Here is a 16443-nt window from a genome sequence, read left to right on the forward strand (position 1 = left end):
ACCTAAGCTCCTGGGTCAATCCAATGGATTTCAGGAACTCTCTTCAAAATTTAATGGTGAACTGGATGCCTCTGTCTGAGATCACCCTGTGGGGTACTCTGTTCAGCCAATTGTCATGCCCCCGTCGAAGTCTGAATCCAAGGAGGAAGACGAACAGCTTGAAGGGAGTGGGAGAGGAGGCTGTGGAGGAAACTGGGGAAGGACAAAATCAGGCTGGATAGAACAGGGGAGAGGTAGAACAAGGGAGAGGGGGTTCAGGGGAAGACACACTCCCAACTGGTTTGATTTACTGCCGTGTTACTTCACTTCTGGAACTCCTTATCTTGCCCTGCCAAATTTATTACCTTATTTTGCCCTGTTGGATTTATAACTTAAGGTTAATGGTTACAACATTTGGATTGGAATATCTGCAGCCAAAGGCTGTTGCAGGTTCATGGGAGAGTTTTTTTCTCCACACCGGAAGGTAACTGGGGCACTGGGGGCAAAGTTGGAGCTAATAAAGGGACCCATACTTATTCTCTGGCTGAGTTGCCTTTGTGCAATGCCCCAGGTCATCACATCAATAAATCTGTTTGATGAACATTTTTGCCAGCTTCTTTGCTGAGGGTAATCCTGAGCAGGCAGTGAAGTGGGCTTGCTTAGAAAACAAGTCAATTACAGTCCAGATGACTGTATTCCCCCCCACTCTCCGGGACCTTTATGATGAAATACATGATGATTTCCTCCCAGGGCTGGCTGGGTTAGCCACTTGTTGGAGCGGCCCAGGAGGTTTTCTTGCCCTCATCTTCATGGTGGCGCAGGTGGCACAAATTTTTATATATTACTCTACATCAGCTTTTCGCCCACCAGAACTGCCTTGGGACCAAGTGGGGGGTTTTTAGGAAGCTGAAGTGACCGGCCAGTCATGAATCATGGCTACGTTGCTAGACTTGCAGTCCCAAGCTGATGGGGATATATAACTTAGATCCCTTCCAAGCTAGCCCCTCTCATGGTTAGTGTCCCAGTTCTCATTAAACCATTGGTCGGCTGGGAGCACCATTTTTAGTGCCACTGTGTAAGAGAATTTGCAGCATGACTGCCATTATGAGATAACCCAGAAGCAAAACACAGCACACACAGAAGTATACATTTAACAGTGGTGGTTTATCTACAACAGTTATATACAGAAATAAACATGGTAGGCAAAATAACTTACAAACACACTTTCTTATTCTCTACACGGAGAACTCTGCAATGAATACTAGACACAAGGAGAGAGAACACCCCCTTTAAAATGGCTGCCTTATATAAACACCCCTTAAAGGGATCTTTAATCCCTAGTCTTAAAGGGAAATACCCATGCTAGTGTTGTGGTGCGCCAGCAGCCTGCGGAGCTTGCAGCAGAGTTGGACAGTGGAGAGGAACATGAGCCAGTTCTGAAGTATCTTTTCTGCCTGTCTTTTATTTCTGTTTCTCTTTCCCGTATATGTTATTATTAGCCCTTTTATATAAACTTTTGCTGTACCCCATATGTTTGTAGCGAAGTTTTCTCTTTTCTATTTTTCTCAAAGAAGAATTTCAATTCTTTTTCCATGTATTTAATGTACTCCTGTTCTCTTAGTATTAAATTGTTCATCGTCCATCTTGGCCTCTTTCTTTGTCCCTTCCATGTTACTTTAATTGGGTTGTGGTCTGCCCAAGTGCTTATTTCAATACTTATTTCTTGTATGTTAGTACTTAACTCTGCTGTTGCCCACATCATATCTATTCTATGAAGTCAGAGTAAAGTAAAGTAAAATGTGTATTGTTTATTTTTGGATGTATTTCTTTCCATGCATCTTGAATTTTTAATTCATCTGCCATTTTGAAAAAAAATTTTGGTAATGTTTTCCTATTCTTTTTATTTGTCTTATGTATTTTATGGTCCATTTCTACATCTGCTATTACGTTAAAATCTCCTATAATACAAATATTTTCATATTCCAGTTCCACTATTTTCTTATGTAATTTATCATAGAACTCTTCTTGGCTTTTATTTGGTGCATAAATTGCCGCTAATAATGTCTGTTTACAGTTCATCAATATTTCCACCATTTAACACTCTCCCGTCATTGTCATGATAAATTAATTTCATTTTTATAGTGTCCTTTATATATAATGCTATTCCTCTTTTACTTTGTTGTGCCAGGGAAGTGTATAATTTCCCATTCTTAGGGTAGTCCAATATTTTCTTATGTTGTCTTTTAATATGCACTTTTTATAAACAAATTATATCCAATTTCAGTTTCTCTAATTTATTAAAAATCCTTTTCCTTTTTATTGCCAAATTTAGTCCATTCATATTAATTTTCATTAATTTTATTTCTTCTTCCATATCTTTATTTATAATATGGCTTTGTTGCTCTTGTCACTCTCGTCTCCCTTGGTTCCTTTGGTTTTTCTTCTTCTCTGATTGTTCTCTCTTCCTGTTCTCTTTCCTTTCCTCTTCATCGTCTTTCGCTCCCTCCTGCAGCTTATTCTCTCAGTTTTGTTTCTTCAATTTCCCTCTCTTTTCCTCCCTCTTGTTCTCTAAGATAATGGTCATAGAATTGCTCTGCTTTCTCAATTGTATCTAATCTGTGTCTCAGTTCATGCCATGTAGCCATTATTTCTTCTGCTATCAGCCATCTAAAGTTAATCTCTCTTTTAATTAAGCATAGTTTTAGTAGCTCTATTAGGGGCAGTGCCATCTCTGCAAATGCTGGAATGAATTGCCTGTAGAAGTTTGCAAACTCCAGGAAGCTCTGGAGTTGCTTGCCTGTGTGAGGGGGTTGCCAGTCTAGCACTGCTTTCATTTTTCCTGAATCCATCTTGATCCCCTCACTTGACACTCGGTAGTCCAGGTAGTCCAGGGAAGTCTTATGGAATTCAGACTTACAGAGCTTTGCATACAGCTTTGCAGCTAGGAGTTTTTTCAATACCTGTCATACTAACTTAATGTGTTCTTCCTGCATTTCACTGAATATGAGAACGTTGCTCAGATAAACTATATGTAACTATGATCCCTTTGTACAGATCCTCATGCAGCAGTTTGTTAATTATCTGCATGAAAACTGCGGGGGCTCCCTGGACCCCAAACAGCATGACCTTAAACTGGAAGCTGCCCAGTGGGCAGTTGAATGCAGTCTTCCATTAATCTTCCTCCTAAATCTGTATCCAAGTCACGCCTCTCCAAGTGCAGGCTGAACATCCTTGACTCCTAGAGAAAAGAATCTTGTTATGGCTATATATCTCCACCAATTCTATGCAATTCCCACCCACCCCCATTTTCCCACTAAATGTGGCAGCCCTGAAGATCCAAAGAAAAAGCATCCGTCTTGAGCATCCGGCTGATGTTGCAGCAAGATCAGACATGAAGAGCAGGTCTTCACACTCTCATGCCGAGTTGTCCGTGTTGATGGCCTCCGAAAGGAGCTAAAGCTGCCCTATGGGGCAGCAAAGCAAAGAGGGGTGCCCTGCAAAGTCATGGAGACCCGCATCTCTCCTGCCTGACCCAGAGCTTTTTTTCCCTCTCAGCCACAACGAAGAGAAGAGGCTGTCCAAAGATGGCTGCCAGGAAGCCAGTATAGCCGGAGACCATCTAAGATTTGTGCTGGAGTGAATCTTGGTAAACAGTATGGAATTGGGTGAGAGGATTCTTTTTTATTAAAACACAACCCAAGAAAAAGTTCAGCGGAACTATTTACTCAGAATTATTTTCAAAGCAACAAGCACTTTGAGAAAATTACCAAACTGAAAGGAAAAGAATTAGAGAGAGAGGAAAAAATTTCTTTCTTCTTCAAAAATATAGGAAATTGGACTCTCAAAGTGGGAAGGCATGGTACTGAGAAGGCATTTTAAAATGCTGGCATTATGTGACAGAACCGACATGGAGCAAAAAACACCAGCATCTGATATCACATATCATTACAGCGGCAAGGATAGTCTTTGCCCAAAACTGGAAATCAACAATGATACCCACGGACCTGGCAATAACTAATAAAATCCACCAATGTACAGAAATGGTTAGATTAACCATGTTACTAAAAAACAAGGAAGAGGGGGAGTTTTTTACAATTTGTAATATATGGTGCAAATGGTTGTATAAAAAGGAAGTAAAGATGTCTAGTGAAATTGATTAAACAAACAATAAGGAAAAATGGAAATAAGGATAAATGTATATATAGCTATGTATATATGTAAAATAATATAATTAAATAAATATTGTATTATAATTGTAATAATAACATAAATAAGGATTTCGGAAACAAGTTATAGATTTACTTGTAGCAAATGACTTTAATTGACACTAATAGAAATGTACACTACTATGAAAACATTACAAAATGGGAGAACATGTTTCTCTTTTTTTTAAATATTCTTTTTTTTTTTAAACTTTCAATGAACATTATTTTTTTTTAAATGCTGGCATTATGGATTTAAAAAATTAACACTGCTTTTATACTTGAATTACAATTCAAAATAATTAAAATCAGATATATTGTTACGCAGAGAGTGATACCTGCTGATGAGAGGAAAATATGCAAGCCTGAGAACATTTATTTGAAGGACTGTGAAAATACTTACTGGGTTTCACTTACCTACCCTAAGACCACTGGAGATTTAAATATGAGAACATGGAAGATATTCAATTAAAATGACCTCTGGATGTTATGTTACATGATTGAACTTATAAAAGTGACTTAAGAAGGCTTGGATAACTCCCTGGACTATTTAAATGGAACTGACTGATTATCTGTGGGACATAAAGAACTGTGACTAGTGTACATTCTGAAGAGTAACCTCAGCTTTGAACAAAGGGTTCTTAAGCTATTGGCCAAAAGTGGGATTCATTAAAAGAAGATAAGATGCAACACAAGGAGGAAATGAGCAGAACTTTAAATGAGATGGAGCTGATGTTTCAAAGCATAAAGGATATTATACAGAAAGAACATAAGGCAACTAGGGAATTAATAGATGACATTGACGAAAAACTGGAAAATATTATACAAGGGATAATGAGTAAAGACCAAGATGCTCAGGAAAATAAAGAGCCAGCAGAAGGAGTGAAAGGAAAAGCAGAACCAGGAAATCAGCAAAAAGAAGACAACAAGGAGAAAATACTAATAACATTAACAATGATTGATGAATCTAACAAAGGGGAAAACACTTCAATACCTCTAAAAAGAGAATTGGAGAAGCAGGAAGATGCTTTGGGAACAGAGATAGGGGTTAGAGCAGATAGTCATAAAGTTAAACAGTGGAAGAGGGTAGGGATGGGAGAAATATTTAGATTGAACAGTCAGGATGTAGATGTAGATGTAAATAGAAACAAAGATCCAAAAGAAGAATATGGGAGGCAAGTCAAAAAAAGAAGACTTAAAAGTTTTGATGGATAGAAAAAAAAGAGAAAAATTATTTTTATTTAAGAACATATTTTAACATAAACATGTGTATTAACGTTAGAATTATATAGACAGGATGAAAACAAAGCATATGAATAGAATTATTTTGTATGTATTGTGATAGGTACTAGAATAGTATGTTGAAATATTGAACAATGAAATAATGAAGGACAATACAGATAAATGTAAAGAGTGGAATATGGGGCATATGAATAAGAATTAAGTATTAAAATGGGAAAATTAGAGTTTGAGCGATGGTACTATTAAATATGCTTAAATAATATGATTAACAGTAAAATAATAAAGTCAAATAGTGAGCATAATGAAAGAATGAAAGAATATATTTTAATATAAACAGTTGTATTAATAGCAGAATCATATAGACTGGATCAATGTATAGAATATGAATAGAATCATTCTGTATATTTAAATAATATTGCGATTGGCATCAGAATTGAATATTGCAACATTGAATAATGAAATAATGATGAATTAAAGTATTAAAGCAGATGAGAGATGAAAGACAGAAAGGAAACATCTTTTAATATAATGGTGACATGAGTAAAAGTTAGAATAGGGACAGAAATAAGAGAAAAGGGGAATAACAGTATACACATTTTTACATAATAAGATAAATGTAGTAACAAGAGGGAGGTTTAGAAATTGTATCAGGTATGTTCAAACAATATGAAATGAATATTATTATTATTACAATATGAAATGTGTATTATTACTAGAAATATATAAGCTGGATAAATGTAATAATCATGAGTAATAATATTATTTGTAACAAAATGTATGGCACCCAGGTGTCACACTGTTCACGCATTGATATGTATATGTAATATAAAATAAAAAACTTGACCAAAAAAGAGAGAAAAGAATGGCCTCCAGGGCTGACACTCCCCCTCCCTCCCTCCCTCCCCCCACTCTCTGATTTGGGTGCCACCCATTTTGTCCAGAGGTGATGAAAAGTTAGCACTACTTTATTATATGGAATTCATATTTGTTTATGTTTTGTTTTTGATACCTTATAGGTATATGATTGTTGCTTTGGCAATATATTCTGCCTCTTGCTCTCTTAAGTGACCAGGAGATTCCTTATGTTTTACTGACAATGTTCTCCTTGATTTGATCCTGACCGATTGTCAGTGTTGAAAGGTGACCATGACAGTCTGGAATTCTTGATTTTAAAAGGATCTGAGGTTAATATGTACATCTATTAATCTTCAAAGAGAGTGGGGTATTGCAGCAATTATTATATGAATCTATGGCAGAAGTTCAGTACTGTGTAGTCTTATATTCTTAAAAAAGGTAATACTAATAACAATCATAAATAATTTCTCAAAGAAGAGGTTAACAAAAGAAATTAAAATAGCTGCCCAAATAGCTTGGTAAAGATCTGAAAAATACATACTGGGTTTTCCTGAAAGTAAGACCCTGTCTTATATATATATATTTGCCACCAAAAAAAGGCACCAGGTCTTATTTTCGGGGGATGTCATCTGCTGACTAACCTCACTTGCGTGCGTCACCCTCCTTTTCATGTCAGAGGCCTTCAGGAACTTTTTCTGCAGCCAGCAAGGCTTTCCTGAAGGCCTCTGCAGCTGATAACAGAGCTCCAGATCGATGTTATCAGCTACAGAGGTCTTCAGGAAAGCCAGCTGCAGAAGAAATGGGCTGGCAAGGCCTGACTACAACTATCCAAAGGTAAGTAGTAGGTCAGCTCCACCCTCCCATTCCCACCCTAGGTGAATTTTTCACCTGTGCACTCGAGTAGGCAGGATCTTAATTAGGGCTTATTCTGGGAGTAGAGCTTAAAATGGGCACATGTAAAAATCAAGCTAGGCCTTACTTTCAGGATATGTAGTATTTTCAGGGAAACAGGGTATAAGAGATAGAAATTGAGACAGGTCACCAAAGAAGAATAACAACTAGAAAATAACAACTAGTCAAAAAGCTAATAACAAGAACAAAAAAAATTCTATAGATATGTTGAAAATAAAAGGAAGAAGGAAAGTACATTATCTATTGAGTCAAAAAAGTGCTAACAGTTCTACCCATCTCTTTTGGTTTATTCTTATATCAGAAGTGTAATATGAATTTTACCAGGCAGCTATGTAGAATAGAATAGATTGAAGGACAAGAGTTATATTATGAATAAATTTAAATTTCCAGGATCAAATGAATTGTATTTTAGGATAATGAAGGATTTTGCTCATGTATTTTGAAAAATGGGGAAAAAAGGACACACCAGTCAGATTTTCATTGGTATTTGGAAAATTTCATAAAACAACAAATGTGTTGAAATCTGTAGAGATGTCTCAAGAATAAATCTTTCCAGACTGGAGGGGGTGGGGAGAGGGAGAAGGGAAGATGGAGTGCAGAGAGAAAGATTTTGGTAGTCTCATTATCACTGAATATGTTTCCAACAACTAACTGTTGTGGTTGATTTAGTTTGGATTTCTGTATGGGGTAGAGGATAGGATCAAAAAACACATAGATAATCACTTTATGATTTCCTTCCTAACCTCTTTCAAACCCATCCTCTCTCCCCTCCACATATAGTGTTATCCTACCTATAAGCATTTTCCATTCTTGTGTCATCCTGTGACATTGAGATCCTTATTCTTTCTGGTACATGAGCTATTTTTGGCTTGTTCTCACTTGTGAATTATATGTTAGATCTCAATAAATGATTTATTTTCAAAGAAGTTGCAATTTTGCTTTATTTTGTTTTAAAATTAATGTTTTCCTTCTTGTTGTTTTGGAAAATGTCAAGAGGAGGACTTCTTTGAACTCTCCCATAGTGCATAAAATCCAGTTGCAAGTCCAAATTGAAAATCTCTGTGTTTTTTTGTGGAATTGTAAGATGAATTGGATATACTATTATTATTGTTTATAAGATTTCCATTGCATTCAAGATATTAAATCTCTTTGCTAATTACTTCATCTTAAGTTCAAGTTTTGATTAATTTGGAATTTAAAAAAAAATCAGAGTATAGGAGTGTGTTGATTGAAGGAAAGTAAGCTCTTTGTAGCAGTGGGTTAGGATAACCAGTGCCCATATCTTTTGCATTTTTTTCACTAGGAGACCAAAACGCTCTTAGGAACATTTTGCTTTATCATTTGATACAAGGAGTTTTCATTGCAAGTGGAATTGAACCTGGTGTGACTAGCATTCTTAAAACTATCCAAGGTGGCAAACTATATTTGAAAATGGTAAGTAGTTATAGCTTCTTTAAAAAGGATCCTTACCTTTATTCACTGACCTTTACATATCCAAACTGACAACGAGGAGCACCCTTGCAAACACTATGCATTACTGTTGATTAAAATTCTATCAACTTCTTTAAATTTACCTAAATCTCCAAATTTCTTTAATATTAAAGATGAAAACATTTCACTAATTGTGGATAATTTTCTTGTTTTAATTCTTGTTGATTATTGCTTAGATAAATGACACTCTTCTAGTAAATGAACTGAAATCAACAGAATCTGATCTCATGGCAACTAATGGTGTGATTCATGTCATAGACAAGCTTCTATATCCTGCAGGTAATTTAAGGATTATTACTATGTATTAATGAGATATAGTGGCTATGAGATATATCGATTTTTCTCACAGGTTCACATCATCATAGAAAAGTCAATATAGTAATTTTGTGCAATTGTTAAAGAGTGATAATGGACTGGGTGGGAGGGACCCATGGCTGGCATTTTTGAGAATTTTTGGAAGAAGGATAACTTGGGATGGTATTGTGTAAATCACTGGAGATTTTCAAATTTGACTGGTATAGTATAAAACTCTTGCCTTGAGCAGGGGGTTGGATAGAAGATCTCCAACCCCCTTCCAGCCTATGATTCTATGAAGTCTGTGCTCTTGAAACAACTTCCAGTAAGAAATTAAGATCTCACTTAATATGATGCAATGTCTAATATTATGTTTCATCATTCACTCTGCACAAGTTAAACAGAATAGGAAATTTGAGAAAGCAGGGATTTTGTCATTAATACCAGACACCAGTGAAAATTTAATTCTTGCTTACAGTCCATATGGTCAGTATAGGAAGTTTGGAAGTAGTAATATGATCCATATTGACAATATATTGGAATGATTGGAGAGGGGTAAATCCATAATTTTTGTGCTATATTGGTTGGTTCTGATAAAAATATTTCAGAACTATAAAGCTGGAACATGTATTCCTGATTACGGTATTCCAACAAAATATCTGTGGCTTTTTGAAAATAGAATTCTAAACCGTTGGTCTGATCCTATGAAACATTAAATATACTTTGTTTAATTAGCACAAGCAAGGAGAAGTTAGTAGCACCTAGCAACAGAATTGCCAGTCCCAAGCACGAGGACTTCCTGTATTATATAACTGACATCAAAATCTATATTAGCCATGAGAAGAAATTTGTACTCCTAAGGAGTTGAACTCTAGCAGCAGCACTCAGGCTTTTTGAAGCTAAAGCTTACCTGTCAGGATTGTCCCAATCAATTCTTAGGAAAGAAAACCCTTGACTCCATGAATTTAGAGAAAAAATACTTTTACTAGGAAAGATCAAAATGCAGCAAATGTCAGACAAGGTCTGAAGCAAGCACATGTGAAAATTACGGATTGAAAGTCACCCCAGGTTGAGAGTCAGCAGGTTGAATACCAGAGGTGGTATTCAGCAGGTACTCTGAATATCAGAGGTGGTATTCAGCAGGTTCTGACCAGTTCTGGAGAACCATTAGCAGAAATTTTGAGTAGTTCGGAGAACCAGCAAATACCACCTCTGACTGGCCCTGCCCCCATCTATTCTCTGCCTCCCAAGTCCCAGCTGATTGGCTGGGTCTTCTTTCGTTGCCCTGCACAGAAGAACAGAGCTGGAAAGCAGGTTAGTGAGGTGGGGAAGGAATGTATATTTTGTAGTTTCCTTCCCCTGGAGTGGGGAGGGAACAGAGATTTTACAGTATCCTTCCCCTGCCATGCCCACCAAGCCATGCCCACCAAACCAAGCTAAGCCCACCAAGCCACACCCACAGAACCAGTAGTAAAAAAATTGAATCCCATCACTGGGCGCATCTCCCCCCCAATAGTCAGGCAGACAGAATCCAATCATCATTCAGTAAGATGTTTTGGAAACATCTTCAATCCAGGCGTCCTGTGCTGCCACGGTGCATGCCATTCCTGGGACAATTGGCTTTGAAGATGTGAGATAAACCCTTTTAGTCTCTCTGCCTACCATGAGTTCAATCCTCCCCATTGGTTCCTAGCATTTCACCCCCCCATCTGTATGCTCCCCCTCCCAAATGCCCATCTTTTTCCATGGGAGCTGGCAACAAGCTTGAAAGAAAGTAATGATGACCAGGCTGACTTAGCTCAAATACTCGATGCAGTACAGATTGTATATGAAGAATGCTTTAGAGACAGTAAATGTGGAAATTGCTAAGGCCCTACTTGACATACCCTGGGATATCCCAAAAGTAGTACTCATACTTGAGTATGAGATGCCTTAAATTGAATTTAATATGTTACATGTTGTTTAAGGATTCTTCTTTCAAACCCCACTCCTTATTAGCACTGATGATGATACCTAGTTTGGGTAATGAAACATCTGCAAGAAAACTATCAAGCTCAGAAAGCACCAAGGAGCTTTCTCCTTTAGTGTTTGCAGTATAATAAGACACATGAGGTGTTTTTAATTTTCTTATTGCCACATGTACATGTTTGCTTTGCTATGGGGGTTTTAGTGTACCTGCCGGAGGGGAAGTTATTAAATCTTCTTCGCCATGGAGCCATGGTGACACAGTGGTTAGAATGCAGTATTGCAGGCTAACTCTGCCCACTGCCAGGAGTTTGATCCTGATGAGGCTCAAAGTTGACTCAGCCTTCCATCCTTCCAATGTTAGTAAAATGTGGACCCAGATTGGGGGCAATATGCTGACATTGTAAACTGCTTAGAGAATGCTTAAGCACATGAAGCAGTATATAAGTCTAAATTGCTAGCTCTAAAAATGCTATTCTGTTCTTAGGAAAGGTTAGATTTTTCAGATATCTTGCTGGTTCCTATATACCACATCTAATCCTCTGCTGTGGAGGATTGACTTCAAATTGGAACGCCATATCTCCTATTCTGTTGAATACCAATTACTTGACTTGAATCATAGCCTAGTAAAATTAAGAACAATGGGGAAGGCCCAGTTTGTGCTCTATTGCCTGTTTCCTGGGAGAGGAGAAGTTATCTATCAGGATTGAGGAGTCCAAGCTACCAGGAATAGTTGCATTTTCTGCCAGGAAGTTATCATCTTCTAAGTCCCAACTTGAATTTGAAGAATTCTTGTCCAAATTCTCAACTATCCTGTTGGATATAACTACAGTTGATCACAGGAATTTTGTTTTCATGTTTTCCAATGACTCTTTCATTAAAAAAAAAAAAGTGCCCTGTAGAGAATTATCAATGTTTTAGCCTCAAAAAGGTTTAAGGCTGCAGGGACTAATAGTTCTCCACCTATAAAAAAAAATGATGGCATTTGTGGACCTAAGGGCTGATTGCACCACGCAATCCAGATGTGTCTTCCAAGTACAAATATTTTAATAAATATGAAAGATCAGAATACATAACTGTATCAGCTGATAGTAATGGAAATGAAAAGTTTATTTTTCTATCATCCCGCCATCCTCAGAAAAATGACTCATAATTTCCGTTTCCCAGAAATTTTAGGCTAACAATGATTCCAAACTAGCTTTTATTTTTTCAAATAGAATAAAATAGAGCTGAAAAGGACCTTGGAGGTCTTCTGGTCCAGCCCCCTGCTCAAGCAGGAGAACTTATACTATTTCAGACGAGTGACTGTCTAGTCTCTTCTTAAAACCTCCAGTGATGAACCACCCACAATTTCTGGAGGCAAGCTGTTCCACTGGTTAATTGTCCTCACTGTTAGGAAGTTTCTCCTTAATTCCAGGTTGTTTCTCTCTTTGATTAGTTTCTGACCACTGTTTCTTTTCCTGCCCTCTGGTGCTTTGGAGAATAATTTAATTCCCTCTTTTCTGTGGCAGCCCCTCAAATACTGGAATACTGCTATCGTGTCACCACTAATTCTTCTTTTCTTTAGATTAGCCAAACCAAATCCTTGCAGCCGTTCTTCATATGTTTTAGTCTCCAGGCCTTTGATCATCTTAGTTGCTCTTCTCTGAACTTTTTCCAAGGTCTTGATATCTTTTTTGTAGTATGGTGACCAAAATTATTTGCAGTACTCCAGATGTGGTCTTACTAGTATTTTATAAAATGGTACTAATACTTCAAGTGATCTTGATTCTATGCCTCTGTTTATACAAGCCAGGATTGTATTAGCTTTTTTGGCTGCTGCTGGTTCATGTTGAAGTGATCATCCACTAAGACTTTAAGGTCCCTCTCACAGTTACCATTTTTGAGCCAAGTCTCATTTAATCTGTACGTATACCTTTGATTTTTCCTGCCCAGGTGTAAAACCTCCCTATTCTTAAATTTCATTTTGTTGGATAGGGCCCATTGTTCAAGTTTGTCAATGTCTTTTTGGATCCTGAGCTTGTCTTCATAGGTGTTGGCTATTCCTAATAGTTCACTGTCACCTGCAAATTTGATGAGTTCCCTTTCTATTCCCTCATCTAAGTCACTTATGAAGATATTGAAGACTACTGGGCCTAAGATGGAGCCTTGTGGTATCCCACTGTTTACTTCTCTCCATGTCGATGTAATACCATTAAGGAATACTCATTAAGTACGATTTGTCAGCCAGCTACAAATCCATCTGGTGGTGATGATAACATTTTTCTAGCTTACCAAGAAGTAGGTTATGGTCTACTTTGTCAAATCCTTATTTAACTAAATATATTTTGTTTTAGATATGCCAGTTGGAAATGATCAGCTCCTTGCAATTCTCAGAAAATTGATTAAGTACATTCAGATCAAGGTATGATTATTTGGTTGTGCTTTGAGGTAGAAGGAATGCAGACCATATTTATTACCTCTACCTACCTACGATTTTACCTCTTCCTTTCATTTATTATGATTATTACATTTATATGTCACGCATCTCACCTACAGGTAAAATATTTTAGAAATATTTTAGCAACATTTAGGGCATATGCACTAATAATTAAGGAGAATTCAGTCTTAAATAAGATGTGGAAATCAATTACCATCTCGGAATATGTCTATAATTTTTCTGTCACAAAACATTATTTTGGAAACAATCTAATGACCATGAATTCCATCAAGTCTGATGTAGATAATCACTCTTCCTCACGGCTATGTTAATGAGCATTTTCCTGTCATTGAAAAGTGTGTCAACATAAACTATGCTTCTCACCCAGCTGAATTTTATTTTAACTCTGTAATGAAGTTGGGAGCTACAGCTGCACTTTGAGATTTAATACCAAGCAATTTTAGGGCAATGATTGATGGACACCCTGGATTCTTTTCCATTCCCATTCAACATCACCTAGGAAGAACTTTGTGGAAAAAGTGGGGGTTATGGTTAGGATGCAGAGAATTCCATTCCATTTTATCCATGTCCTTTTAAGGCTCCAATGGACAGTTAGTCATGATAAGGGTTTTTTTTTCCATAGTAATTTCCTCGGACAGTGATAGTCCTGTCAAAAGAAAAAAATAAAAGGAAAAATACTCCCATCCTCCTCCTTCATAATATTTAAAAGCATTTTTTTTAATTCTTTGCTTTGTAAAAGCACCAGTTTTAAGAAGTTTTTCTCTCAAAAATGATTCTTAAATCTATATTATTTATATTTCACAATAAAATGAATATAATTGGCATTTACTTCCCAATTTAAGATTACTCTAATCTTACACATATTTACTCAGGGATAAATCTCGTTAATGGTGGCGAATATTGGTAGTTCAGGTATAGGATGAGGGTGGAGGTTCGTTCTCTGAGCTTGTGGGTTAGTTTTCTAATATTTTATTACCAGGCTAAGTAACATCATTAGTGGAGTTTCCCCTAAATTCCACTGTCAATGTTAACTAGCCTGGTAATGAAACATTGTGAAACTAACCCACAAGCTTGGAGAATGAACGTCCACCTTCATAAATCTCATTGTTAATACAAATATATTTACTCATAATTACTGACTGGGGTGTATGCATAGTATTTAAGTAATTTCCTGTCAAAAAAGAGCCACTTTCTCCTCTTCTTTATATTCAGAATTATTTCTGCATCTTCCTTGTGGCTTTCAATGAGAAGGAAAACTTGCCAGTAACAACTCAGCCAAGACATTGGATTATTAGTTTTGTTCTTTTCTTACACAAAAATATGTCTCCTGGGAAATCAAAATGCTATGTAAAAGAAGAAAGTTGTCTTGATAGAGTTTGTATGCAGAAAGACATAATTCCTTCTTCTTCATTCTGTGCTATTCTACAGCTACTTGGCCATTGAGCTTATTTTGTCCTAGATTTTAGTAGTCCAGTGCAGTGGAGAAATGCTACCGGTTCAGCCCGATATAGCCGAACTGGTAACAAAAATTGCTACCAGTTCAGCTGAACCGGTAGTAAAAAAAAGCTCCTGCAATCAGCTGGGAAGAGAAAGAAGAGAAAAGTGCAGAATAGGCCCTCCCACCTGTCCCTGCACTTTTCTGTTCTTCATCCTCTTTGCCAATTGGCGCAGCACAGCCTCAGCTGGTGTTTGGAAAGCTATGCATATGCACATGTTAGATGTGCGCACACACATACATGATCACCGAACCAGTAGGGAAACTGGTAAAATCCCACCACTGGTCCAGTGTCTATCTAACCAACCAACCAGCCAGCCAGTCAGCCAACCAACCAACCCTTATTGAAAGCTATTAAAAGAAAAAGATGGGAGCTATGCATCCCTACAGTAGATAAAATCATACAGTAGGTCAGAATATTACTGACTGCACCATTCCTTAAGTCTCTGATCCAGAATAGAGCTACTATTAAAGACTTTGAAAATCTTCCAGAAGCCATTCTCTGCATGATTTCTCTACTTTGTTTATTTTCAGGTTTTCATTAAGCTTTTTGTGTAATAGAATTAGCCCACTTAATGCACTGTAACTCAACAGTTTTCATTTTCTTGTTTCTTATAAATACATGTGATTTGATTGAATGTTAATTAAATTGATATCTTATTTTTTTTCAGTTTATCCATGGTAGCACGTTTAAAGAAATTCCACTAACATTTTACAGTAAGTAGATTAAAATCTAAAATGTTCAATTGCAAATAATTACAGGAATGGAAAATCATATAGCAGTTCAGATAAGGGCAGTGTTTCTCAGCCTTGGAAGTTTGAAGATGTGTGGATTTTGAATGTTTGAGGCAGTTTTAGTCATGTTATGCTGTACATGACAACATCACAGTGATCTTCATCTGCCACAGAGGGTGAACATATGTGCAAACCTTGTGTCTCATTGGGATGCTTTTAGCTCCAAAAAAGTTCTTTCAAAATTATCTTTAGATAATTTGAGTTGAATCCATAATATCCTAATAAAACAGATTATTTGTTTGCAGACTTTGTTATAAGGCTTTTAACCTTGATCAGTTAGTGAGTTGGAAACAGAGGAGTAGTATCAAGATCATATGAAATGCTAGTACCAGTTTATACTGCACTGGTAAGACCACACTTGGAATACTAATACAGCTGAAATAAGCACAGAAAATAGTAGTTCTTTAATTCCGTTATGCAGCCAACAAATCATTGGTTGCCATCTGGCTTTACCCCAGGATATGATTAATATTGGAGGGTTTTTAAAAATCATTGCTTAGAATACCATTGCTGATGAGTCAACAATAATCCTCTACTTTATATACAAAGATGTTATTTATTCAAGAGTTTTTATAACTTTCTCCAAACCATAGACTCTGGGCAGCATACAACAAAGTAAAAATACAAAATGAAAAGAAAGACATATAATTAATTGAACTCCCTCAGATGGTGGCTAGAAACATTTAACCCATCTTAAAAGTATGATGGAATAGTTTAAAAAAAAATAATGTTATGAAATGCCAGAAGGGAAAGAGCTGTGTGAACCTTCTGAA

The 16443-nt window shown here is 36.7% G+C and overlaps 2 protein-coding genes across 5 annotated transcripts in view; both read left to right on the plus strand.

Moving 5' to 3' along the window:
• Positions 1-16443, plus strand: part of YIPF2 (Yip1 domain family member 2) — a 453467-nt gene that overhangs the window by 210007 nt on the left and 227017 nt on the right. The gene's annotated exons all lie outside the window — the stretch shown is intronic.
• Positions 1-16443, plus strand: part of POSTN (periostin) — a 78566-nt gene that overhangs the window by 49992 nt on the left and 12131 nt on the right. For all 4 annotated transcript variants that reach the window (XM_087926071.1, XM_026713296.2, XM_026713297.2 and 1 more), the window contains exons 13-16: positions 8494-8624; positions 8858-8960; positions 13277-13344; positions 15547-15592. In XM_087926071.1, the coding sequence (XP_087782197.1) occupies positions 8494-8624; positions 8858-8960; positions 13277-13344; positions 15547-15592 (348 nt within the window). The remainder of the gene's footprint in view (positions 1-8493; positions 8625-8857; positions 8961-13276; positions 13345-15546; positions 15593-16443) is intronic.

This window comes from Pseudonaja textilis, chromosome 2 (assembly GCF_049901715.1).
Source record: "Pseudonaja textilis isolate UNSWEBS1 chromosome 2, rPseTex1.2, whole genome shotgun sequence".
Lineage (NCBI taxonomy): Eukaryota > Metazoa > Chordata > Lepidosauria > Squamata > Elapidae > Pseudonaja > Pseudonaja textilis.